We start from the raw sequence: 26,725 nt of genomic DNA on the forward strand, positions 1-26,725 counted from the left end.
AAGCCACAAGTGGGCTGGACTTAGTCATCCTTACCAAAAGAAAACAAAGTATTTTATCTTTGTATCACACACTGGAAGGTATTTGTAGGGCAAGGCAAAGAATAAATATTTAGCTGTACTTGCAATAACTGTTCATGTTATTACTGCAGTTGTAAGGGGAGTAAAAAATAAAACCAGAACTCACATAATGCAATTGATACAATTCGGCAGCACCTATAACCGTGCTGCAAGTAAGAACTCTACCCCCGTTCCAAGAGGCCACTTCAGATGACTCCAATGAATTTCCCTGACATCACCTTCCTCCTTCTTAAAATTAATGTAACATAACCTTACTTTGTGCTGCTCCAGCAGTGCAGCAGAGCCAGAAAGCTCCCCTGTTGGGCAGCTGACTGTCCTTCCATATGGGGAAGCCGTAGGCTGGCAAAGAACTGGCTCCAGCCCAGATTCCGGCAGGGCCAGAGGTGTAGTCGGCACGAAAGCAAGCATGTCTGCGGCGTGCAGGGCTCCACCGCTCGCAGAGTAGTTCCCTCGCCGCCCTCGGCGTGCAGTGGCAAGGCAAAGCAGGCGTCCGAGACGCCGTTACTGTGGTACCTGAGGATTTGCGTCAAGACAGCAGTGCCAAATCAGCCTAGGCACGAACCTCCAACAATTCATTCAATAAAAAGCTAAATAAATCTGTTTCTGTTCTTGTGGCTCACCCGTCACGTCATGTCCACCGACCACTGGATTTTCAGAATTTTAAAACACAAAAATTCAGCCCAGCTATTTCAGAACTTGACAAAAAAATCATTTGTATTAATTTCTCACTATACACTTACTTTTCCCATGAAAGTATTATTTTATGCTTAAAATGCATCACCCATTTTAGGTCTCAAAATACTTCATACATATATTTACAAAACCTCAATACTGCAGTAAAGCATTAAAACCGTTTTATCTTTTTCTAAAACGAGGCCAAATCCAACTGACTTCTCAAAGGTCCCACAAGAAGAGTCAGGAATTTAACACAAGACTCCCTAATCCTAGTCTTCTATATTAAACACATGAGCAAGAAAAACTTGTAGGGTCTTTTTGCTAGAAATATAAAACATTTTCCAATGTGTTACCATCTTTTTGCATGTAGTATCAGGTAATATGGGCATGCAGCCTCACTGGCTTTTTTCCGAGTCATAAATGATGAAAGGACAAAACCCATAGAAAAATTAGGAAAATACACTTCGAAGCCAACACAAGCAACGCATAGGAAGTGCTGTAGGCAATTGCGTTTAAAAGTATAAACATCACATTAGTAGACCCATGAGATAGCATGATGTAGCCACACCTGGAGAATCACTCTCCCATTCCCCTCCCAGCTCACTAATGAAAACAAGTTTGAAGCCAAAATGTGAAGATTCAACTGTACAACATCATTTTTGGTCTCAAAGGCTAACTACATCAAACAGACGTAAAATAAGCTGGATTCACTTCAGCCAAAATATGTTTCCACTTGAAACAAGATCGAGTTCTGTCTAGAAGACCTTGGGATTTTACTAGATGCTGTAAATCTGTTCAGCAGCTGTGGGTGGCACCAGTTTCACAATAAACTGGGCTATGGAATAAGTAGGAAAAGTCCTAGGTAAAATAACTGTAAGCTGAACAATGAAACAATCATCAATCATTCATGGCTCTTTCCTGTAGGAAACGTGCCCTTATTATCTACATATCACAGTGAAATATTCACATTAGTATCTGCTTCACAGAATACTAAGCATTTTCACTAGCTAATCATCTTTCAAAAATGAACAAAAAAAACCCCAAAGCAAAACAAAGCCCAAAATTACACCACAACAATCTCTCTCCCAAGAAATCTGGTTAAATTAGGGGGAATAAAATAAGAAAAAAAATAATATTTGATTGCATAACAAAAGTAAATGTCCGTATTTCTGCAACTCTGAGCACATACAGGTCTCCAGCAGCTGTTGTACTAATGGTTGGCAAATTAATCTTCAGAGACTGTTGGCGAGGCCAGGGACACACAGTAACGCAGACAGTGGAAACTCACCTGTGGGTGCTCCACCCAAATCATAACACAATTTATTCTAACATAGGAAAGGCAGACTAGCCTTTGGCTTGTGGCCTGTATTAACCTCAACATCTCTCTAGCTACTGCAACAAAAAATCCCACGACGTGTGTCTGAAACCAGCTGAAAAAAGCGCCTAATGAGGCAACAGCTCACTGATCATCAGAAAACATTCCAGTAAGAACCTTACAGCTGATGATTCAGTTGCCCAGGGGACTGCAACTTACATATTTTCCAGTCACATTCCTGCAAATATCGACAGTAGAGAACCCCCCTCACGAGGTTTCTACTAGTCTGATCTGTGGCACAGAGCTAAGGCCCACCTCCGCGTCCCTTTTATGAGCCACCCTCTGCTCACCTCTTCCTCCTTGCTACACATTCCCACTCTTGTAGCTCTCCCAGAATAATTTCGCTTGTCATGAGTACTTAACCTGGTTCTGTCAGAATGATCTAAAGTAAAGTATTATTAAACTCTTTCTACGCTAATACAGGTCATTTTAGCAGAACCAGAGTAGAAAGCAACTACACACAAATGATGCCTGGGGGAGGAGGAAAGACAGAGACCAAGGTAGGACGAGGCTGGGACAATGATTCCTTAATCTGGCTCAGCTGCATTTCATCTCATTGCAGTCTGCGTAGCCCTGATAGTGAAAGGTGGAGCTTCTGTGAAGACTTCCAAGACCTCTCTGACTAGAATAACAATCCAGAGCTTGGGCTGAATAGATCATGAAGGGGAATGCATATTATGACTCCCAAAAAGGAAAACAAACCAAAACCAAAGATAAGCATATAACTCAAGTTCAGCAGAAAATTGTAGATTTGACGGCTGTGACAAGTTTAGAAGAAATAGTGCATCACTTCAAAATACTACTTTTTAGTGAAAAAAGCTCACACAAAAAACCCCAACTGCTTTCAGTGCATACAAAAAAAAAATGCTGTCAACATAAATAGTGCCAGATAGCTGAAATTTTGAAAATTATGATCAACATGTCACAATGTACTTTTCCAAGCCATTAGGAGAATATTATGGATCAACTTTAGAGCATGCAGTCTGTCTAATCCACTTACATCCTCCAACACGGATTTAAAATTCACACAGAATCCAAACACCCAGTTCTGCAATGGTGAACCACATCCAAGACTACAACTGGCCTTTTTGATTTGTTGCCAGTAGCACAGGTTCCTACTTTGCACTTTTTGCTTAAAAATACTTTTTGAACAGATTGCAGTCATACTAATAAAGATGTGCTTTCTACAGCCACAACCTTGCTCCCTAAAAAGTACCCATGAACATGGAATGTGCTCAAAACCAAGTGAAATGCGCTTTGGGTAAGTTAAGGACACACAGTGAGGGATCCTTGATGGGACTGCAGCAACTTGTATGCTCCACAGTCCTCAGTCCCCTCTAGAGGGAGTCCACTAGCTGCTCTAAGGAATGGAGATCACTGTCCAGGACATTGCACAATCAATCCCTTGACCCCTTTCTGCCTTTGTTTCTTTGACTTTTCCTCTGAAGGAGCTGCATGATTTTGGAGAAAGGGTATCATCAGGTTTGGTTTTCTTCAGAAGTTATTTACTAGTAAGCCTGTTCACATTATCTTCTTCTTACTTGGCCTCCAACGGGCACCTTTAGTATCGTTAAAACAAGTAGATCTAACATATACGCGGATTGAAATCACCACCTACTCGATAAGAACCACAACTCAAACACTGCTTTGGGAAAATTCTAAGGCTCAGCTTCTGAAGGATTCATTCCAGATCTGCCTATGCCTCAGCAGATAGAAAAGACCATCCTTTGAAAGCTGAGCTGAACATAAGTACAGCTCTATCATGGCAAGAGAAAGGGATCTTTCCTAAACTGAAAAGGTTTGTTAGCTCAACCATTTAAAATCTAAAAAAACAGACCTTAATCTACGTCTTAGAAACTTCATGTCATCAGACTTTGCTGCCTTTTCTTCTCACGGTGGAGGACTGTATGTGAGGGAGTTAGGCTAGGACTCCAAAAATAAGCTGTATTTGTTTCCCTAATGCAGCATCAAAAAAACCCCAAAAAACCCAGATCAATGACCATACCTGATTGCTCAAAGCAATACTTCACTTACACATTCCAACATCTCGGTTAAGGTAGTTGTATATATCTTTTCTATCAAGATACACAGACACCTAGTACTGAAATAAAATACCAGCAATAGATAAAAAACATTAAAAGATTCTTCAAAAATTGTACTGCTTTTCGTTTTAGCAAGTAGAAACATTTTACAAGCCAGAGGGAAAAAAACCTCAAATCAGAGCAGAGATTACAATAGCAGATTGAGAATCACTACTTAAGTCAAGAATCCCCATCCTTACTCTAAGCACAAAGTAATCCAATATTTCTCTATAGCAATACCAGACTACTCAACTTCCTATTCTGGTCAGTAAAAACTGCAATCAAGGCTCCTCCTCATTGTCCCTCATTTGTCTTTTATTTAGGGAACAGTGTTCTTCAAGTGTCTGTTCCTCTCCTTATGCTATTTTCTATGGAGGATATAACTTGTGGAAGGAAATAAAAAGGTGCTTTATTTTCCCCTATAGGTGCATAAGGCAAGCAATGACCTAGCCCTACATATGCTATATATTACAAAGCCATTATGCTTGTCTTAAGTGTCTCTTTTCTTCTTTTCTTTTTTAACACCACATGGTACTATTTATCTTTGTGGGTACAAATAAAAATAAAGACTTCTTGAAACCACATTTGATTTATTCCTGACCACTGTAAAATCAGTAATAGAATACACTGTCAAACCACTGGCATGGAATGTGAATAATATCTATCTGCATTCTGATTTCCCTGTCACACAAACATGCGCACACACACAACTACGTTAAAGAATGCAAGGCAGGAAGAAAGAGTCGTGCTGAAGTTAAGATTCACAGCATGCAACTGTTGCAAACAACAACTACCCAAGCAAGTTTCACAAGTTCAGTTGCTCTACTAGAAGGTCTCAAGGCACTGACAACGACAGACCAGAGAACAAGGAAAGCTAGAAACATCCTATAGGAAAAAAAGCATACTGTTCCAAAAAGACAAAGAAGTGAATTTGTATTTTGACATAAGCTACTGCAATAGCTGGCCAATTAACAGTTCCATCTAGGTTACGAGCAGTTACTATTCAAAAGAACGAGGGAGTGCAGGAAGAAATGCATCAAAACCCATACTTTCCAAGCAGCGTACTGACTCTTCCAGAATCTACAAGTCAGAAAGTGTTTTCACAATTAGATTCTAACTATTAAGGATCTTCGTCAAGGTTACAAATTACTCATGAATCCACAATATTTTAAAGCTCTGTAGCTGAATATTCATATTAAGTGCTTAGATCACTTCAAATGGGCACATGGGAAATTTGTGATGCTCAATTTGTGGTTAGTAAGTAATGCAGCAATGTTTTGCATTAATGAAACTCCTGATGCGCATTAATTACTGTCCTGGTTTGTAACACATTTTTGTGCCTATTAGTCTCCTAATATGTAGAATACAAATAATCATGTATGACGTGTGAGTAGAGAAATGTAAGCCACAGCTCATTTGAATTTAGAAAAAGCAGACTATATTAAGAAATGATACGTTTTCTCACCAGTGTCTCTTGTGTATGAGAAGATGCCATTAATAAAATGCATCAGCACATCTGAGTTCCTAAAAATGAACTTACCTTGGAGTCCCTAGAAATCGCTGTGATCTCAGTTGTTCAGCCACATACAAAGACGCTGCTGTTGCCAGTAGTTCTCTTCTTTCGAGATCCGTCAACCTGTGTCCTAGTTTTCAGAAAGCAGTTTAAAAGGAAAAAAAAATTAGATACCACAGACCAACAGACATAAAAAGTAACACCTACCAGTGAAGACACTGCTCAGTCATTAATACATGAAACCTACATTTTTCCCTCAAACTTAAGATGAGGCTTCGCATAGCAGACGTTCCGAGTTTCAGAGTTTAAATTACATGTTTTCATACAGATCAGCCCTACTGCTAACACTGGTATGTCTGTTAAAAACAATTTGACAACTGAAAGAAAAAAAACCTGAATGATGGTGCAGCATCTTGTTTTCGTTACTGAAATGTCACTCGTTGACATATTGTGTCTCATACTGGTAAGGAATCCATCTGTACACTAGAAGTTACTCAAAATATACAGCATTCCTTCTCATTCCTTTACCTTGCAAAGCCTACAGACCTTCCAAGCAAAAGGGATAATGCAACACTATAAACCCCAGAAATAAATAGGGATAAAAACCGCTCATCAGCCCTGAGTCATTTACCGCCATTTGCATAATCGTTAGTTTGTGACTAATGGAGTCAAATTCATGTTTGGCACTTCTTAAGCAGAAAACGGCTCAAAGTAGCCTACAGTCTGAAGGCAAGCAAGCTAATAAAGGTTTGGACAAAAACCTGCAAACCAGGATGACGGGAAGCAGGGCTTCTCCCAACCTGGTTTTCTTCCAGAAAGTGAAGGTTAATTAGAAATCCAATTGTGCATTCAGCAGCCTAAAAGACAGAGCACAGTGACAGAATTTTGCGATCCTCCCATCTTTACATTAGAAACTGAGTAACACAGATTTGGTATGAAAAGCTGGCACGTAGGTGGCCAAAACTGATGTCACCAGAGAAGTAGAACAGTCAAAACTCATGTGAGAGGGAACAAACGGATAAGTATTCAGTCCATAAGGCAGTGGCAGGAAGTTGAAGTTGACACAGAAGTGGACCAGGAGTGCAAAGCTGAATTGTCATGGAGAAAAAGTAGCAAACTTTATCCTCATGAGACAGATTTTGCACAGATGAAAGCAAGAGCGTTTCAAAAGCCAGAGTGGAAGGTAATACAATAAATAAAGTTTTTTAAAAAAGATAAAGGTTAAGACTGAAAGACTTAGTTGAACTCAGTTAAAACATAGTTCTTGGCAAGTGCTTTATGCGTACGTATTGCAGCAAATACTGTCATCTGTGGCAAGTATGGAGGGTAAAACTTGAAGTGAAATGAAGATATCACTGTCTGGAACATTCGCGTCTTTCCAAATATAGTAACACAGTCGAAAGTTTAGCTTCCTTCACAGGAAGGGACGGGGGAAGAGGCTGTGGAAGGGGTCAGGAGGCTCTATCTCCCTGAGCAACGCTGCCCAGGGGGACACATTTAGTTCCAGTCCCGCAGCAGAGAAAGTGACAGAGCTCCCTTCTACATCCCTGTTTTCGCATCATCTCAGCACTACAGCATGCAGTGTTAATTCACATTCCCCAGTACTGGTTCACTAGTAAGTGACAATTTCTGTCAATAGCACGAAGTAAGACTACTACAATCCTCAAGAAAAAACAGTGTGGAGGCCTCAGAAAAGGACTGGAGCAGACTTTACAGCAACAAGTGCGCAATTTCAAAATAGGACATCTGCACAGGACCCATCATTCTACCAGGCACATTAAATATGGACAGGTGAAGAGGCTGCTCAAATTCACCTCAGTAATGCAACCATCCCATGGCGATGGAAATTACCTCATTACAGTTCCAACTAACAGTATAAAGGAGCTGTCACAGGCCAGAAAAAGTAAATTTAAAAATAACAAAAGGCAGCAAATCTGCATCAATCTATTTTTAATTCAGCCCATATTAACATATTCCGGCTAAAGATTACTGCAACTTCCTTTCCTCAGTGTTTGTTATTTTTTTATCTGCCTTGAAATGGAAACTGTCTTCGCTTTAACAAACACATGCAGAAATACAAATGCTGAAAGGTTAAGGAACTAGCTTGAGAAACAAACTTGATCCTTCCTTTGCCAGTTACTAGAAAAACTGATTATAAAGCAAAAGTAAAAAAAAAAAAAAAAAAAAAAAATTTTGAAATATTTTTTTTTAATAAATATATATATACACACATATGCATGCATATATAAGCCTTACATAATTATACAATGCAATCAAATCAACTACCTGGCTCTGAAATATGTCAGTTTTTGAATTGTTGAATTGTTTATACATAATGAAGTTCTGGAATAATTCTTCCAAAATGCTCTAAAACTCACGATTTGTTTACATGCCCTAGCTAAAGATACATGAGGAATCTATCCTAAAACTTCTGCTTTTCAGTTACACTGCCTAACACCCACGAAAAGTCCGTGTGATCAAACCACATGTTCCCACCTGTTCCAACTCAAACTAGTACTATCAGCTCACATAAAGGAACAAAGGAAAACTAGAACGATCTCAATTTGAAGGTTTTACTGCATGACCTTCACCTTGGATGAAATCAATAACTGGTTTTTAGCTTGCTGTGCTGCAAAAACTATTTTCTCCCCGTATCTTCAATAAAAATCAAACTCCAAACAGTGAACAAAGGTCAATAATTTGAAAGAGGTTAACAACCTATCAAGAATTACATTCACTGTTTCATTACCACAAACTTAAAAAAAACCCACCACACATTTAACCGCCTTCTCCATTTGTCATTATTTGCATTAGTTGTGGCAAACAGAAAACCAGTCATGACGAGTATCCAATTTGGGATTGCTGTGAGGTAACATAAATTGTTAACAAGAACATACCAAAATTAGGTGTTGGTGTTTGGCAATAAAGATACAGTCCTACCACAGAATGTCCTTGGCAGAACTTCGGAGGCATACCTCAGAAGCTTGATTAAAGGGTGCTTCCTATGGATGGCAATTTACCTTTATTACAAAAGACAGGCTGCTGTCAGCACTGCCTTAGTTCTCTGAACTCCAGTCCCATTGCCCTTGCCTTCTGCTCTTGTTCTTCTGCTCAGCAGAATTTTAAACAGTTTTGAAGCGAAACTTTCGACTACATTACTATATTTGGAAAGACGCGAATGTTCCAGACAGTGATACCTTCATTTCACTTCAAGTTTTACCCTACTTTAGAAGCCACCTCTCAGGACTTCAACTGGGTATCTTGAGGTATAAATTAATATTCACCATCAATAAAGATATAACAACACAGCCTTTCACGTTTACCATGCAGAAGATCAATAAGAACAGTAACAAAGCTATCCCTGGGGCATTTGCCCAAGTGCTGCCTTGATAGGGAGAGAAAGAAATAAGTAGCAAAGGTTCCTCGTCTTCCAGCATGGGAAGTTCTGCCATTGCTCTTTCCTACTCTCATCACTGCAGGCTCCTGGGCTACACAGAATTTTACCTCCACCACAAAATGTAAACCAGCTCCCAAATCCCTCTGCTCAACCTGGGATATACTTCAGTATTATCACTGTCACCGCTGAGCTGAACTATATAAGGTGAATGCGAAACAGGATTAATGGCTATAAAATTAAGTCACAACTAAAGGAGTGGGAGCACTGTTGCTCATATTATTCAAAACTAGACCGCACACATCTATTACTACTAAATGACAGGACCCAAGTCGGAAGGAAGACGAGGAAAAAGTATTTTTCTCTCATTTCCCTGATGTTATGATTGCTTAAATCAATATTATCTCAGTATCCCCCAAGCTGAGTCAAAAAGGTTCATGCAATTACTTTACATAACCAACTCCAAATTAAATTACATAAAAGGTCATTTTTCCCATAACAGTCTCATTTGCATTTTGTCCTAGAAATGTATTTCCTACTATCAATTACAGGATAAAAAACAAAACAAACAAGCCCTGGTTATATGCCCTTGTCTGTTACTTAATACTTGAAAAGTGACTGTTTGCTGATTGGAAAGAATAAAAAGTTAAAAGCAAAGTGGGTACGACAGAAAGCGCAATGTGTAATTCAGATCTATACCAATGCAGGCAATGTTCATACAATTTCTGAGTTCTGTTTTGGCTTGAGTTTTTCCCCAATGAATTTTGAAGTTGACCATTATACATGACATGTATACCAATTAGGCTGAGGCAGAAAATGAAGTTGGATGTTATTAAAGGGTTTAATTTCTTCTGAAGTCCAACAGAGCTTTGCTCCACCCAGATGGCCATAGTAGAAGACAGACAATATTGCCTGTGTACGCAATCTCAAACCATTAAGAACAGTGAAGAAGTATGTCTCTTGGAGACCTTGTAATCACTTATAAAATGGTGCTATAAGCATACAGAAAGGAAACCTCTACTATTTTGCATTATAAAGGGATTAGTGACAGACCAAGAAATGTTTTTTGGCTTCACCTGTCAGAAAGAAGAACATCAAGTAAGCTGTTAAGTCAATTTTTATAATCCAGTAGCTCCATAAAATGAAGACAAAGATTAGATTCCAGTGTGGAGATGAATGGAATTAACCACAATCATCCTCTCCCTTCCAATAGCAACATAGTCAAGGCAAGGCACATTCCTCACCCTCCCAATAACAAAAGTCTCCAGACTTAAATTTAAAAGTCATACCTACAGTCTCCATTCACAAAAAAAAAAAAAAAAAAAAACCACCACACTTTTATTTATAACAGAATCATGGAATGACTGAGATTGAAGGGACCTTGGGAGATGCTTGTTTATTCACTGTGCCCCAACTTCCCCACCAAGAAATCTCAACACCAAATTCAGACCAGGTTGCTCAGAGGTCTTGAAAATCTCCAATTTATGATCAGCCTCTTGCTCTGCTACTGTGCAACTCACTGAAGAGCCTGGCTTCATCTTCTCAGGAATGCTCTCAGAGGTACAAGAAGGCTGCCTTTAGGTCCACCCTAAGCTCTCTTGTTTCTAGGCAAAGCAAGCCTGGTTCTCCCAGCATCTCCTCACAGGTCCTCTCTTTCAATCCCACCAACAACTTGGTGGCTCTTCATCAGACTTACTCAAGTTTACTGACATATTTCCTATATGCATGAGGGGATTAAAACTGGATACACTATTCCAGAGGTCATTTAATAAGTGTTGAGTAAAGTAGAGCAATCATCTCCTCCAACCTATACAATCATGACACACACAAAGTATCTAAACGTCTTCGTCTCATACATAGTCTCTGGAGCCAATACACAAACGCAGGAGAGATGTGCTTCCTCGTTTTTCCTTTCTGTATGAGAAATCAGTTAGCATAAAGGATTGTCCCTCAGAACACCTCCTCTTCCTCTCCACCCAAATGAGGTAAACAGGCCACAAAAGGGGAAGTTAAGGATTCATCTTCCCTTTTTCCCCTGTGTTTTGGTACAACTTTTTGCAATAATCTCTTGGAAAACTCCCCATTTCTCATTCACACAGGATATTTCTCCCAGAGAGACTAACCAAGCATTTGAGATGACACTTAATAACCAGGAAGATGGCCCGATAATAAAAAAAAAAAATCAACTCAATGTTAAAACAGATATCCAGGAAAAGATTAACTATGAAACAGACTGAACCACAATGATCCAATAAATAGGGTACTAACCTAAAGATTCTTGAGTTTAATTTGTTCTTTGTCAAAGACTCATCTTGGATCTTTGTGAAAACAGATATTTTCAGTGTGTATAAAACAGAAATAATAGATCACATATACCTTTCTCATCAGGCAGGTTAAGAAGTACAGAGGCACCACAGGCTGCTTGGAAACCATAGTCAGCTTACCTGCCGATACTCAGAACTAATAGCCTGAGCTACTCCTGCATGCTCGGCTAACATTTTTATTTTGCGAGCAAAGTGCTTGGAGGCTACTCAGAGACAGATGTATTTACGTCACCTGACCTAATCAGTGTTGCCGCACCCACCCTCAGACCCACTCCTCCCAAAATGTGCATGTGCGCTCAGAGCAATAACCCACTCCAGCTGAGCCACTGCCAGCCGGCCTTCCAGCCAGCCTTCCAGCCAGCCCTCCCTCAAAGTCTAAACAAAAGGGTATGACAGCAGCTGTTTTCCCACACTAATCATACCCTGAGCAAGGTTAGTTTCGGCACAGGAATATGTTAAAGTAACTCACGGAAGACAAAACTGGTTTTGGTAATGGATGCTTATTTAAAGAAGGGAAGAAAAGAGTTAAAACTCGATTAGAAAAATTACTAAACATTCCCATTCTAGATGTAATTTGAAGTGGGCATTACAGGTTAATGGAAAAGCTGTTAAGATGTTTCTAGTAATTTATTTTTTCTTAACTTACAGTAAAATCCTTCTAAGAAAGGACTTATAATGAAACCCTTGAAAACAAGACTGGAAAACAAAGCATATCTTATTTTACTCCTAAGTCTAAAGTTAATATTTCTATCTGAAGAAAAATGCACATAAGAAATGGGCCAGTACTTCTTGCAGTCACCAGAAAGTACACAGCTGACATGCATTACTGGTCTGTGTCAATGACAAACAGTAGCAATTGTGTAGTTTACAAAAGAAACACTGGATTGTGCTCAAGCATTAATATAGCATGCACCTTCATTGAATTCTTTTTATGTCTTAAGCTTCCCAAATCTAAAACACTTGTGATATGGATTCCAACTATTAACAACAGCACACATTTCTAGGTGTTTCCAAATCGACTTTTGCTGTACATTGCTCTAATTTTTCAGATTATTCCAGATCTTTTTTTACAGCTATGTCTTTTACAAATAATATTAAGATAAATAAAGCTACTTAATCTTCAAATCCTCTGAGCAAAGTTTACATTGGGTATTTATACAAAAAAGTTAGCTGAAGAAAGTAGAGACCTTACATTGCATAAGTTAATTTGCCTTTGTTGCTCTCGCTGAGCTTCTGCTCATGATCTGCCCACTGCCCTTGCTTGCTTTCAACACTTTTCATTAGCATCTTTGCATTTGCAGAAATATTTTTCAACAAATGCTTAAAACATTGTCCTCTAATTCAAGTCACTGATTTTTTTTTTTAAGCCAGAAGGGTCTTATGCAGAGCAAACTACATCTCTAAAAGAGCTCTCAATTACTTAATGAGCTTTGAATCAGTGCTAGACATGAAATACAAATGTTTTGTAATAATGATATCTGCAATTTTTTATCATTAAGAAGGCTAATCTATGGTTGTATTTGATACATGGAAGGAGAAAAGCAACACGCTTCATACAGCAGGAACAAAGTGTAGTCATTTCATGTGTGCCATTCATTAATTTCCACTACTAACGGTCACAGTATCTATTCTTGTGTCTTCTGGTGTCTAGAACAAAACCTTAGATTCAAGACTCTGTTAATACAATATTACTGTTCATCTCAGATTGTGACACTAACCAACCATTTGTATCAGTGTGCCTGTGCACTCAAATACATGCATATACAGTTCGGGTCAGATGACCCCAAAACGAATTTCTTGTCATCTGCAATTTATGGACCAACAAGTAATTAACTGGTTATACACAAGTCAACATTGAAATACAAAGTATTTAAAAAAAGATAAAAGAAGATAAGGGTTCCTTTCCACAGTCAAAAATACAGAGCAAGGAGTCTCCTTCTGGGTCAGCAAAATTGGTCCCAGCTTCTTACAAGAGATCAAGGGCCCAACAGACACAATATCACAAATAAGGGTAGAATGGTTTATGCTTTTATTGTTCCTGGTTTGTGTGAGGTGAGGCTGCCTTTTCACAAAATAGTATAAACATATCTAACATCTTGCATCCTCGCCTTTCTTCTCCATTCCCTTCTCATTACTAGCCTGCCATTCACTTTGCGCATAAGCTGAAGTTCCCCAGACTCCTTCACAAGCAAAGACCCAAGAACTCAAAAATCTATCCCCACCTAAGCAGCAACAAATTTTAAAAAGCCATTTTATTGTGATTTAGGGAATTAAATGCACTGAGGAAAAGAAGTGAGAAGTCCCAGAACCATCAAAGAGACAGGACATGGGATTCTGTATGAAAGCGTCAGGGAAGGAGACAGATCGGCTAATCCGCAGCACTGAGCCTTCAGAGGAGATCAGAGTACCCTCAAGTCTTTGCTGGATAAAAGCCAGAGTGGAGTTACCTGAAGATTAGTTAAGACAACAAAGGAACATTTGAGCTTCAACCATCACAAGCTTACTGCCACCCAAGGTGACTAACTCCTATTGCTTTGGTCACAGCCAGGAGCCAGTAACAACCTGGACACGTTAATCCCACACGTAGGACTATCACATACAGTTGCCAATTACATCACGATACAATGTAGTTCTGTGGATGAGTATTTTTTGGACTAAACTCACACAACTGAGTCCTGAGGTAAGAAAAATATGTTGTGCTCCATAACGAGACTAGAATTTGGCAAGGTGCCAGTCACGTCCAGTGACTGCCAACCTGCCAGTGTTGTCTCCAAAGCAGGACGAGGATTCTGCCACATTGGATTAATGACGAGTGGGAGAGAAAGGAATCTCCACAGGATTCATAAAGGACCCATGAACTATGAGCTAAAAACATTGACTTTTTTTCCTCTTTTTTTTTTTTCTGTTAAGGAAGAGGTACTGCACCTCATGAATGACAGCTGAGGTGTCATGACTGTATAGAACCAGACAGGTCAAGAAAACATCTACAATCAGCTGAGAGAGAAAATAACCTTTCAAAATTTAAGCTTTGTGAAAGGAAACCAATCTATGTTTACTTGCATTTCTCCACCAACCATCACACATTTTTGCATCTCAGTTGCTTGCAATTTGTAAAGAAACACCTGCACATGTGTTTCTGCTAACTTAGTGTACAAGTTCGTAATTTCAAGGTGATGCCCACATGAGCATTAGGACTCGGTTACCAAAATACTCTGATAAAATGCCAGACCCTCCATCCAGACAACGCTACGGTGAATACTAAGGGTGCCAAAAGACCATTCTAAACACGTTGCACCAACTCATTGCAGAAGCAATAGTGGTGAGTACAAAAAAAAGTCTTTTCTTCTGTTAACAGTAGGAACACAGTGTGTAACAGCACAAAAACATGGTAGATCTGAATTGGTATTTATTTTACATATTTCTTATCACCTACAAATTGTTTTTCTTGATGTTGGATGTACTTCATTTACTGTTTTGTCACTATGTTTTTTGTCTTCCTGAAAGCAGAAAAAGTAACTATTTCAATTTTATTATGCATTACTTAAAAACTAATTTCATGTATGCACAAATACTTTTTAGGAAAAAAAAAAATAAAGACTGACTGGGGAACATGTCAGTCTGTGAAAAGGAATAATAATCAGAAACAACACCTCTCAAGAAAGAAAAAAGAAATATTCCCAAATGGAACAAACCTTTAAAACCATCAGGATAGACTTCAGGAAGGAATTTAGTGCTGATGTCCCCTTGAACAAAGCGTGGATGGATGATCACTTCTCGCAGTAAAGAAATATTGTGAGCCACACCTGAAAATAAACAAAAAAAAAAAATCAATACAAAATCAGGTAAGCATATCAATCACAAATTACAGTAGAAAGCAACTTGTAAAAGTATGAGCTCTTAACTTTCTAGAATAAATACTTGTTCACAACTTAGAGACCACAGAACTGATATAGTCAATGCAGATATACCAGTTTTGTCCCACTCCTGTCTCAAGATACTCTCCTTAAACACTCAGTTTAATTAAGAAGTAAACCTTCCAAATTTTCACTTCACAGAGCCTAATTCAAATACATAGTTAAGTCAATGACAGGAAGCACAACCAAGAGACTTTTGGTTCAGTCCCAGCAGATGTAGGCAAGACCAGAGCCATCTCCTGGAAATGACCAATTCCAGCCCAGTTCCAGTGAACGCCGGTCCACTTTGTCATCCTGCCACCTCACATACACACACTCCTGGGGAAGGTATGGGCCATGTTACACTCCAGTCACAGTAATGGAAGATAATTAAAAGTTTCATCACTGTTTGTATAACTTTATGACACTCCTGTGGAACTTATAAAACAAAGAAATCTATTGCTACTTTGGCATATACCTCTACCCAACCTTGCCTGGCCAATTCTTTTATTGAATGTCCTTGTTCTCCCTTTAGCACCATTGCATGACCCTGTTAGGCTTCCAGACTCCTCCTTCCACCCCAAAAAAATTCTTTAAAAATTTACTTATGGAACACTTACAGCCACCTTTGCCCTTTTATTTCTTTGAGTACTATACCTTTTTTCTTTTTTTTCTGAATTCTCTTCACTCCCTTTCATTCCACTTCTTCGCCTGTCTCCTCTCTTTTTCTCATATTTTTCTTTCCCTTCTTTTTTCCTGCTTTTTGTGCCAACGAAGACAACTTCTAACAAAGCAATCTAAAGCTACAGAGCTCCAAGGATTCTGCCAGCATCAGTCCAGTACTTGCACACAAAACAGTAAGCCCACTGCCCCTTCCTCACAGATGAGTAAAAGATTAACTTGTTTTCTCAGAGAGGACAGGAATAAACCATATCTCCCATGTCCAGCAATGGCTGGAAACAACATAATCAAGAGTAGACATGAGCACAAGATATGAACTCAGGACAGTTAACAAAGCAAAAAAGATTGGCATGGGAAAGGGTTTTGGAGTCAGTGAAAATGTTCAAAAACAGTTTAAAGAAACATCTTTCAGAATGCAGATATAGTTGGTATACCCTTAGTTCAGGCAGTGGGACTAGAGGACTTTCTGAAATCCTTCAACCTTTATTTCTCTTTGATTTTAACACAGCTGTGTAACTAAGTAATTTAATGCTAAACTGCACTTTGCCAGACGTACTTGTAGTTTAGCACCAAATACGACAGTTGCTAAAAGTCCTTTCACTGAAATATTAAATACAAAGAAGTCTTTATACAATGTGAGAGAGGAAAGAAGGTAAAGAAAAAAATCCCTGGGAAAAGAATCCCCAGATAGTTTAAATTATCTACCTACTGCACTCCAAAAAATTTTCAAAGAGAAAATACTTTCTCTTTTGAAAGTAGTACACGTCATCTCTGGAAAGAAAAGTTTGAAGATTATGCAGGTAAGAAAACCACTGTCTTTACCTCCACTCTCTTTTCAACTTTGGAAAGAGATTGCAACAGAAAATTTGAGGAGTCACGACAGTTTAATCCCAACATGACAAGAGAGTAACACTGCCTCATGAACGTTAACATTTCTTAAGAGAAGCTGAGATAGACATGCAATTCAGGAGCATAAACTGTAAGTTTATGCAGCTGTTGCATCCATTCCAGGTATGGATAAATGAGGAAGGCACTAAAGGAAAGAGATTACCCAAGCTCGGCTGCGCACGTTGTCGCTCTTCAGGAAACACAAAGTAATTCACATTCTTTCCTCTCCATGTCAGAGGGAAAGGCAACTCCAAACCAAGCTGCATTTGCCAGGGCACGTGAACTTGGGCGTTAGGTGCACACCAGGAAGTATAAAATGTAGAGCACGTCACAGACTGGTTTATCTTGTAAAAACATGTCTGTGCACCCATAACTCTTGTAAAGCACAAGATCCTACACTTTAAATTTAGATGTGTTTACTTACAAAGTGATCATGATTAATTCAGTGATGACATGACTGAAAGTTATCTGCACATTTTTGATGATAGCTCTAGTTTAAAATAGCATGAATAAGAATCCATTGCAAACTCAGGTCTCTCGACAGCAAATTTAGCTATTTGGAGTTTTTTCCCCTATCGAGATCTCACCAAAGCAAAGACATCAGCACTACAGTGAATGTGAACTGGTGGGGCTATAGATGGAGGTTCTTTTGTGCTCCTACTTCTTCTCCCTTTGTGTTTTTCCATTTTAGAAGCATGAATAACATTCTTGTTATTTTATGTGCAGACCAGTTCAAACAGTTTTAAAGCTTTCTTTCCCCTACAGTCTGCTGCTGGTGTGAATTTTCAAGCTCTCTGTGTGGCCGTTACCGAAACCACTTTCAACACAAGAGAGTCAGACTTAGCCTCACTGAATCATGAAGTCACAGCTTTAAAGGCTAGTTCTTGAGCCATTAAGTAGCACATTACACAACCAGTTCAATGATGGCAAGATAAAAATTGGACCATTTGATTAAAAGAGGATCAGCCTCCTTGCTGTCTGTGACCTAGATAGTCATTCATGGACCCTGATTTAATAAATACTGAATGAAACTCACGTTGCATCTTCACCAAAACAAAAAATTTAAAAAAAATAATCTTACACTAAATTAGTGTAACTTGGAAACAAATAAAATCTTTCTTTGGCTGCCACAAATCCCCTCCATATTTTTGTGTTTGAAAGTTAAGCTGAAATAACACAGAGATTTTAATTTATTAAGGACAGCTTCAGGACTATAATTAGAAGACAAAAGAAGAGCTCTTCAATGCTCCTCGACTTTGACTGAGTCCAGGATTTAAATGCTCTACAATGTGTAACCAGATCATCTCCTGTTTTTCTTTCCTAAACTGCTATAAGATCCCTGGTGAGATGATGGCTGATGACAGCTGACAGAGAGCTTCATGTCTCAACTGACTGCCTCAAAAGGCCTGAAATAAAAAAAAAATACTAGGAGTAACTTAATAATTATTTCGAAGTCATATGCATCAGAAAAATCAGAGGCTTCTGCAATGCTTTAAGCTCCGAATTTCCTTTAACAAGTTCAATACAGCAGGCAAGCCTAGGTGTTTGGGAAGCAATATAAAATATGTATTTTTACATAGGTAAATTAGAATTTTAATGTGCAACAGTTTCCCTTTAAAGTATCACAACCAGCTATCTTTATCAGTCTCCACGACAACTATGTGAGCAATGACCATGTACCTAATCGACTTCTCGAAACCAGGTTGATACCTTTAGTGATGTTCCCAATCATATGGCTTTAAAAAGAAAAGAGTACCAGTGTAATCCTTCAGAAGTCTAGAAGTTTTAGATTTGCAATTTAGCGTGACCTCTGTCAAAGTTCATAAGGTCTCCATCTGTGTGTGAGTAACTGCGAGGCTACAGAAATATGGACCCCTAGAGCAGCTTGCTCCTGGCTACCTGCTGCTTCCAAAACACTGGCCAGACATTAGCCCCACACTCTCACAGGATCAAACGGAGGCCAACAGGCAGTGCTTATTTCATGCAAAGTTAGACACTAAACTGAAGTATATTGTATTTTTGTAGCAGTGGTTTTCAGGGAATTTTTCTTTTTCTTGACCAGGTCTGCAGTCTGCCAGGGACAAAATCACATTTGTTAACCTGACAAGCCGTGACATTTCCAACAAACAAACAAAATCCTTTTTTTTTTTCTTTCCTTTTTTTTAATTTCCTCTCTAGAAAACAAAATTCTACTTCAGCATCATTTTTCCACTTTTAAGACTGATGGAGAACTGCAGTTGCAGTTATATTATCGTTTTCTCTAAGTCAAAATACAATTTTTAAAAAAATAATCAATGTTCCTTGGATCTCTATTTTTTTTATTTCACTTGGCTGTATTCTTCAAACATGTATGTTAGCAGAAGTTCAACTTCAGGTGTACTTCTGGATTTTTCAGAATACATTTGTAAAAGAGAATAGACCAGCAATTAACTTCTAGAGACTAATCAATCAAAAAAAATAATAGACATACATATTTGTGTATTTTATAAATAATGTACATATATTCCTGAGGTTTGATTAGTTTCCCAGTTAAATTGTAGTTATTGCCTAATAAATGACATTAAATAATCACTTTGTTGACGAGAGCTGACTAATAACCACTATTTGAAGAAGGCCGCATTAAAAAAAAAGTCAAATCATAAGCAGAAGCAATTACTCCTCATACTGCCTGTTTATCTTGCCTCCTTCTCTTCCTCATTCTCTGTATTACATCCACCCTAAAACCTTGCTATGCATACCAGACTTTTTATTAAATTACTAACTGTAGCCTAACTCCTAACCCATCTTCTGAAGAAAACACAGAGAAGAAAGAGAAAATAAAATTAATTTTATAGAAAACAAAAATTTTGTAGCATGTTTACAAAGAGGATATCACTCCACATTTTTATTCACTAAAAATTAGAACTTGGAATGCCAAGGCATAAAACCATAGGCAATGTTTTCACTATAAATATTTACTGACACTAAACATATTCAGTGTTGATTAGCCTTTTTACAGTATTAAGCTTCTGTCATCTTGACATCTACAAACACAAATCTGCATTTACCCATGTAAACTTAATTGGAGTCCTACATGCCTCTCTGTAGATAAGCAGTTGAATATACTTCACTTGCAGATAATTTCAAATTGTGCTAAGTAGAATAGAAAGAACTTTATCTGCATACTTACTGATCGTGATAATGTGTGGAGCACAGTTCTAGAGGTTTCTCTTTTTTAAAAAAATTGCAAAGCTAAATTATCACCAAACAATTTAAATGCTGAATAAGTGCTATGAAGTTTAGGAGGCATCCTTCTTGCTTTCTCTAACAAAAAAATAATAGAATATTAATGAAGCTCTGCACTGAGAATTACAAAACACTGATTAGGTTACTTTCCACTTAAAACAAGAACATTATCATAGATTTGCACAGACTATGAAAACATCATTTTCAACACATGAACTTTTCAAAGCTCATGATTGCTACCCAGCTAACTTCTGCGTCCGTAATTCCAGAAGTTATCATAATATTCCCTAAAACCCTCAACATTCAACTGTTTGTCTTTCAAAGCTTTGCTTTGCTTCAACTCGCTTCAGAGGAGGCTATCTGTGTACAAAGTTCCACCCCAAAAGTGAGAAGAAAGGCTTTTTTAGCTTCGTAATTTCAACACAAACAATTTGTAATTTCAACACAAACATTCACATGAAGTTCTCGCACAGGATCAAGTACACCAGTGACCCTGAGAGCTGAACATGTCTTTCAATTAAAACATTAATTCTTCTGGGTATTAAAGCCTTGAGCTCACAGAGCTCATGGACCAGAATAAACAGGGAAAAGGCGGAGGGGATTAGATAATATACGGTAACATCCTACCATAAAAATCACTAGTTCAGACAAACTATATTTCGCTGCGCCTGCACTTCTGAACCTCTTAATAAGATCAAGCAGTCCGTTATTTATGGTGTTAGCAAAACCACATATGAATGCTTGAATCGGTACAATAATTGGAAGCAGAAGTTAAGCAGGCTTTGTCAAAAACAAGTGAAATAAAATGGATGGCCATCCTGCCATCACTCCTGCCTCAGCTACCCCTCCACTCTGTAGAAAGGGAATAGAACAGCAGGACAACATTATATCGAAAGGGCGTAATTAGAGGGAACAGCACTTGTCTTTCAATGCCTCCTCAATCTGACACGCCGCATTTCTTGTAGTTTTTCACTGCCACAACTCTTTTTTTCTTAATTAAAAATAAAAAAAACTCCTTTGACCCAAAAAAAACCCAAACACCAAAAAAAAACCACCTCAAACCTTATTTTATTTCCCTTCTATTGCATCAATAAGACTGCCTTCCTCTTTGACCCATGCAGCCTGTGCTTCAACTGCCCTCCCCTCTTTCTCCCCAATAGCGCAGTGGTTTATAATCCTTCCTAAACTGCTACACACCAGAACATACCCCTGACAAGCTGCCATCCTCCCCCCTGCAAGAAAAAAAAGCAGAGGAGGGAAAGGAGAAGAATCTTCCTTCACGCCAGCGTCTCCACTCCAAGCTGATGTTACCGAGCATCCTGCAACGGTCCCTTCTTGTGGGTTTGATCTCAGTTTGTTGCTTTCCCTTCTCCAATTTCGGTTTCCACACCGATACGCTTGGGAACCAGCTGGTCCCTGTTGCAAAGGGTCAGAGAACACAGAGACTTGCAGAACTCTGAGCCCCTGTTCCCTCTGCTACACAATGGGGAGAATCCACAGTTCAGTTTTACAACCTGTTGCAGCACTTTTCTCAAGTGCAACTAGGAAAATGAGGCTTGTTTAATTCTTTTTTAAGAACAAACAGACACCATATGCTGATTTTGCAGGAAAACTGGTTTACAAACACAGACTCTTCTGTTCACAATACCAATGAGTGCACTGGCATACCTGCATGGGATCAGAACACAGGAGAACATAAACCTTAGAAGTATCACTGCCTTGAGAAATATCTTTTAAGTTAACATATAAAAGATAAAATTTTGATGACAATTGGATTTAATTAAAGTTTGTCATAAAAACCGTTGTACCTGAAAATTGATTTGAAATATATGACAAAATACTAAAATTAAAGTCGGGTTTTGTTGCATGCTTTTTCTTGAAAAGCCAAGGCCTTTGTCACAACATTAAGCACCGAGCTCTTTTTACTCCGAATTAGTGTGCTTACAGCTGCAAAAACTCAGACAACAGTTTCTGTTTGCCACTGTTCTGGCAGGTCTCCAGTCACATTGGAGAGTTCCCTTCTACATTCCCATTTCCCTCAAACTTTTAACAGTTATTCACCACTTCACCTTCTTTTCTATCCTTGCTCTTTTACCTCATGCAGTAAGATTCTCCACATTCCTTATTTCCCCCTCATTTCTACTCATTCTTGCTCTTATCTGCCACTGAGTCTTTCCTCAGCTGCTCCCCTTTCCCACTCTTCTTCCTCCTAAATGGTCTACCATATCTCTCTCCTCACAGCAAGCAGTACCTCAACAGAGAACGGCTGACTTTACACAACGACTGTTAATTTCATATGACTGCTTTATATTTGAACCAGCAGGAAAGATAAAAAGCAAACAGAGGTCAAGGGCAAGATTTTAGGAAACTCTGCACTTAATGATATGAGCCCAGTCAGACCTCTGGTGATCTGATACATCTAAATAAAATTGAAATAATTTTTTATACAAACTTTCCAGAACTTCATATGGGGTTTTATATAAGTCTTTTAAAAATGAATAGATTATTCAGCATCATAAGTTACATGACAAACACATGCTAAAAGAGAAACTGAGAAGAGGGAAATCACATAGCATGTTTGTACATACAGTAGACACACTGAAAGACATTCTTCAAATACCCTATTTCTGTTGTTCAAATTAAGAAACAAAACTTTAAGTTTTTGAAGAAAAATGCCATAAAACAATAGAAAGATGAACTACTAACAACAGTGCAAGATCACAGGAAACAGCTCGTGCCTCATCCTGATGAGCAACGGTGCCTCTACGCTTGACAGACATGTTGTACTTTTCAGTGCTCATAAATTCTCCAGGAACCACTAGATAAATGAAAAGTCTATCTACCTGAGACAAATCATGGTTAGATCCCAAATATTAATCATCCTTGAATTATACTGAAAGATCCATAGATAAAAATGTTACCTAATTAGACCATTCCTCACTCAGAAGTCTCAGTTGAGGTTTTGAATTCAGATCAGTTCATACCAGAATAATTTAGACTGCTAAAAACCTCAAGAGATCATTTAATCCAATCTAGCACTCAAAGAAATGGTATCCCAGACTTTTATCTGCTCCCATTACTAACAATGTAGATACTACACACAAAATAAGATGCAGATGACATTTCCATGACAACCCTGAATGTATCTTAAATTAGTAACACAGTTAGCATACACCAATGAACAGACTGTAAGATTTCTTATTTCAGTGTGTGCAAGTTGTCACCAACCCAAACTGTAATCAAATGTTGGGGCAACAGGCATAGGCTCAGAATATAGCATTGTTGCAAATACTGAATTTGATTTACTCATCATTTAGAATCAAGATACTGCTATTAAAGGCAATACATGACACAGTCTTGGTTGCTTAAAATATTATTTACTCAGATTTTGCATGTCTGTTTTATTTGCATACATTACTTGAAAAAAAAAAAAATCTAATTTATTTCCTCCATGATGCTGTCAGGCAGATTTAACTGGAAGGGACAGCTGAACCATATATTCAAGGCCAGGTACTATCCAGCCCTAGAAAACAAGTCAATAAAGACTGTAGTCTGAGGACTTGCTCCCTGTAAGTGGAAGGGAGCTAACAGGTAATGAGGTAACTCCTGGATATCCTAAAGCCACAGCAGTAGAACTTGAATATTTGCTCACACAGCCAGTAGACAAGGAGCAGCAGATAAGTCCCTGCACTTGACACTCTCAGCATGTCTCAACACAGCCTGGACGAGTCACCTCCCAGAGGGTCACTGTGCCCCTTTAGGTCCTGGATTTTCTGCCAGGGCTGCCATAAATGACACTATATGGTAGCATGTGTTCCAGCAGGACATTTGTCTTCTACAAATTGGATGAAGACTATTGATTTCTCGGAGGTCAGCAAGCAACCATCAAACTGTTGGCAACTAAAAGTCCTTACCAACTTTTGTCTGCTTTGAACTGATGGCACAGAAACGATCAGCAAGACTCCATGTTCCATTAGCAGTCCCTAAGATACCCATGAGATGGCCCTTGACGCGTTACCTAAATCACCCCATCCCATTCCCACCCTATGGTGAGTGAACGAGCATTTTTGTTTGCAAAAACATTGCAATTCTTGGGAATGTAAATTTAAATTCTCACAGTGGATACTACTGGTACAATTCACACTGACTTCAGCAAGTATCATTTTGCTAAAATGCTTTGTAACTCAGAAGAGACTTGTTACTTACAGGGAGAAACACACTGTCTCCTAAACAGAATGCAAAAATAAAAGCTGCCTCCAAGGAAATTGGGGAGGGTTGGGCAAGTTGCGTTCAGAAACAGAAATATGGAGCATACTATTCAGGAAGACTATGGTGATCTCTAAATAGTTATGTACAGGCTCTTTAGTCAAATGTAACACCAAGTAAATTCAAAACAAGGTAAAAAACTATATTGTATCTCTCATTACCAACAACTCAGCTATGGAGAAGACTTCATGTGAGGCACTTTCGCATAAGATCAAGATCACGTAAGATCATAATATTGTTTTTCAGAGTATGCAACATTTTAAAGCAAAAATATACACACTTGGTAAAAAATCCATAAGATGGCCTTTTATTTTTCTCATGTTTTACTATTTTTGTTCATTTAACCACAAATAAATTACTACTACTTCATCACTTGTTAAGCTCAATTGAATTTACAGACAAGCAAAAATATGGATTTTTTTACCAAGTGTGTATAAGATGGCCTTTTATTTTTCTCATGTTTTACTATTTTTGTTCATTTAACCACAAATAAATTACTACTACTTCATCACTTGTTAAGCTCAATTGAATTTACAGACAAGTCCTCTGAACAAGGACAAGTTCTGTATGTGTCAATGCAGTTCAGAATATTACAGACAGGACAGTTTCAACAAACTGCCCTATCAAGCATCATTCACACTAGGCAAGAGAAGAAACATTTTAATATCCATGAATGCTTCCTTTTAAATAAACTCTGAGAAGAAACTATCAGTTGTGTAAAACTACGCAAAAACCCTTTTGGTTTTCAAATGGAAACTACCAGCCTCTGTAACTAAAAGTGGGTTCTGGAAATCCATCTGCTTTTGAAACCTGTGGTAAATTGATGTTTTTCCTTCACAACACTTCATCTCAAAAAATGCATTCCCCCTCCTTCATTTATTATCTCTTCCAATGCTTTTAATAGATGAAGATCTTTTTCACAGGTAGAAATACTATGGAGATATCAAGTATGAACACTTAAATGCATACATGCATACCAGTAAAAGACTGTAAAAATCAAGAATGTAAATTAGCAATTTTCACATGTAAGGTGTCATATCCTTTGTAGGTATTTCTGTATTGTCAAACAGTTATTAGGGACATACACATCTGTGTACAACACTCAAGAATAAATGATCAGGTTCCAATCCACATTACAGCACACACTAAAATTGATGCTCCACACATAATTCCAATACTCTCATTAAGCACAATCCTTCTAGCATCATTTGCTATTAATACAACTGAGTTTGAATCCAGAGTCTGTCTCTATTTAAAAAAAAAAAAAAGAAAAACATTAAAAAACCATAACATGCCAAAAAATTAAGAAATCCACACCAAATCCCACCTCACACATCAGTCTAGCTATAGTGGTCGAAATTTCTCTCTCATAAATTTAGTCAGCTGTTATACAGCAGGGGTTTACATCAGCACATTGTACTGCAGTAGTCCAATGGCTCAAGTTGCACCAGCATAAATCCACTTTAGAGTCAGTAGTTTATTTACAATGGCTAATTCTATCACCTATCTAGCTACACTGTGGTAGGGGGATGCTCATTTTCCCCGATAGATAAATCTTGCTAGTCTGACATGGCATCTATTAGTATTCAGCAAACAGCATTAAAATCAAACCAAGTTTTACAGAAACACTCCTATTAGGGTCTATTCTATGAAGTTTCTTCTGTTCCTCCTCTCAGTCACTCAGGAGAGGAATTAAATAACTGTTCCAAGTCTTTCCCCTGTCTGAAACCATGGAACAACCTGTCCAGCAATCAAAACAAGGAACAAAGACGGAAAACACAGTTACTTTCCCACCTATCCTGGTTCTTCAAGCATACTGACTAGTAATGAAAAATAAGATTCTCCCAGAGACCCACACAGTTAAGGGGTAAAATGAAGATTTTTGCCACATTACAGCTCCCTTCTCTATTTACCTCCATGAAAAGCAAGGATAAGAAATCTAATTTCTTCCTCTTCTGAGTTGTCCTTCCCCTTTTCCTTAACGCACAGAGGAACATCTAAAGGTTTCTCCCCATCAAACCATGACTTCCCTCTCTAAAACTTGAAAGGAGTTGAAGTGCTCGTGGCTGATTCACCCCTGCTGCTTGGAAAGGCTGGAAGAATGGCTGCTTCTCCTAGGCAGTCAGCAAAAGCTGAAGCACATTCTGATCATCAGCCTACATTCCTATTTGTCCAAATCCAAACAACTACCTTGAAAGTAAGAAAGAAAAAAATACATATATACAGTCAAATACTGCACTGTGATAGTATTTGACCACAATCAATGCATTAAACTGCTATAATATGGCAACCACTTTACACTTCTTGCAGTGCAATGGTCTCTTTCCCTTCT

At 38.3% G+C, this 26,725-nt stretch overlaps 1 protein-coding gene across 1 annotated transcript in view; it reads right to left on the reverse strand.

The window, feature by feature from the left end:
* LOC104281293 (propionyl-CoA carboxylase alpha chain, mitochondrial-like) overlaps positions 1-26,725 on the reverse strand; it is a gene marked incomplete at its 5' end in the record, with an annotated part of 95,835 nt that overhangs the window by 20,535 nt on the left and 48,575 nt on the right. Inside the window, 2 exons of the mRNA XM_009879240.1 lie at positions 5,750-5,852; positions 15,133-15,243. Coding sequence (XP_009877542.1) covers positions 5,750-5,852; positions 15,133-15,243 — 214 coding nt within the window. The remainder of the gene's footprint in view (positions 1-5,749; positions 5,853-15,132; positions 15,244-26,725) is intronic.

Source organism: Apaloderma vittatum, unplaced genomic scaffold, assembly GCF_000703405.1.
Source record: "Apaloderma vittatum isolate BGI_N311 unplaced genomic scaffold, ASM70340v1 scaffold2582, whole genome shotgun sequence".
NCBI classification, from domain to species: Eukaryota; Metazoa; Chordata; class Aves; order Trogoniformes; family Trogonidae; genus Apaloderma; species Apaloderma vittatum.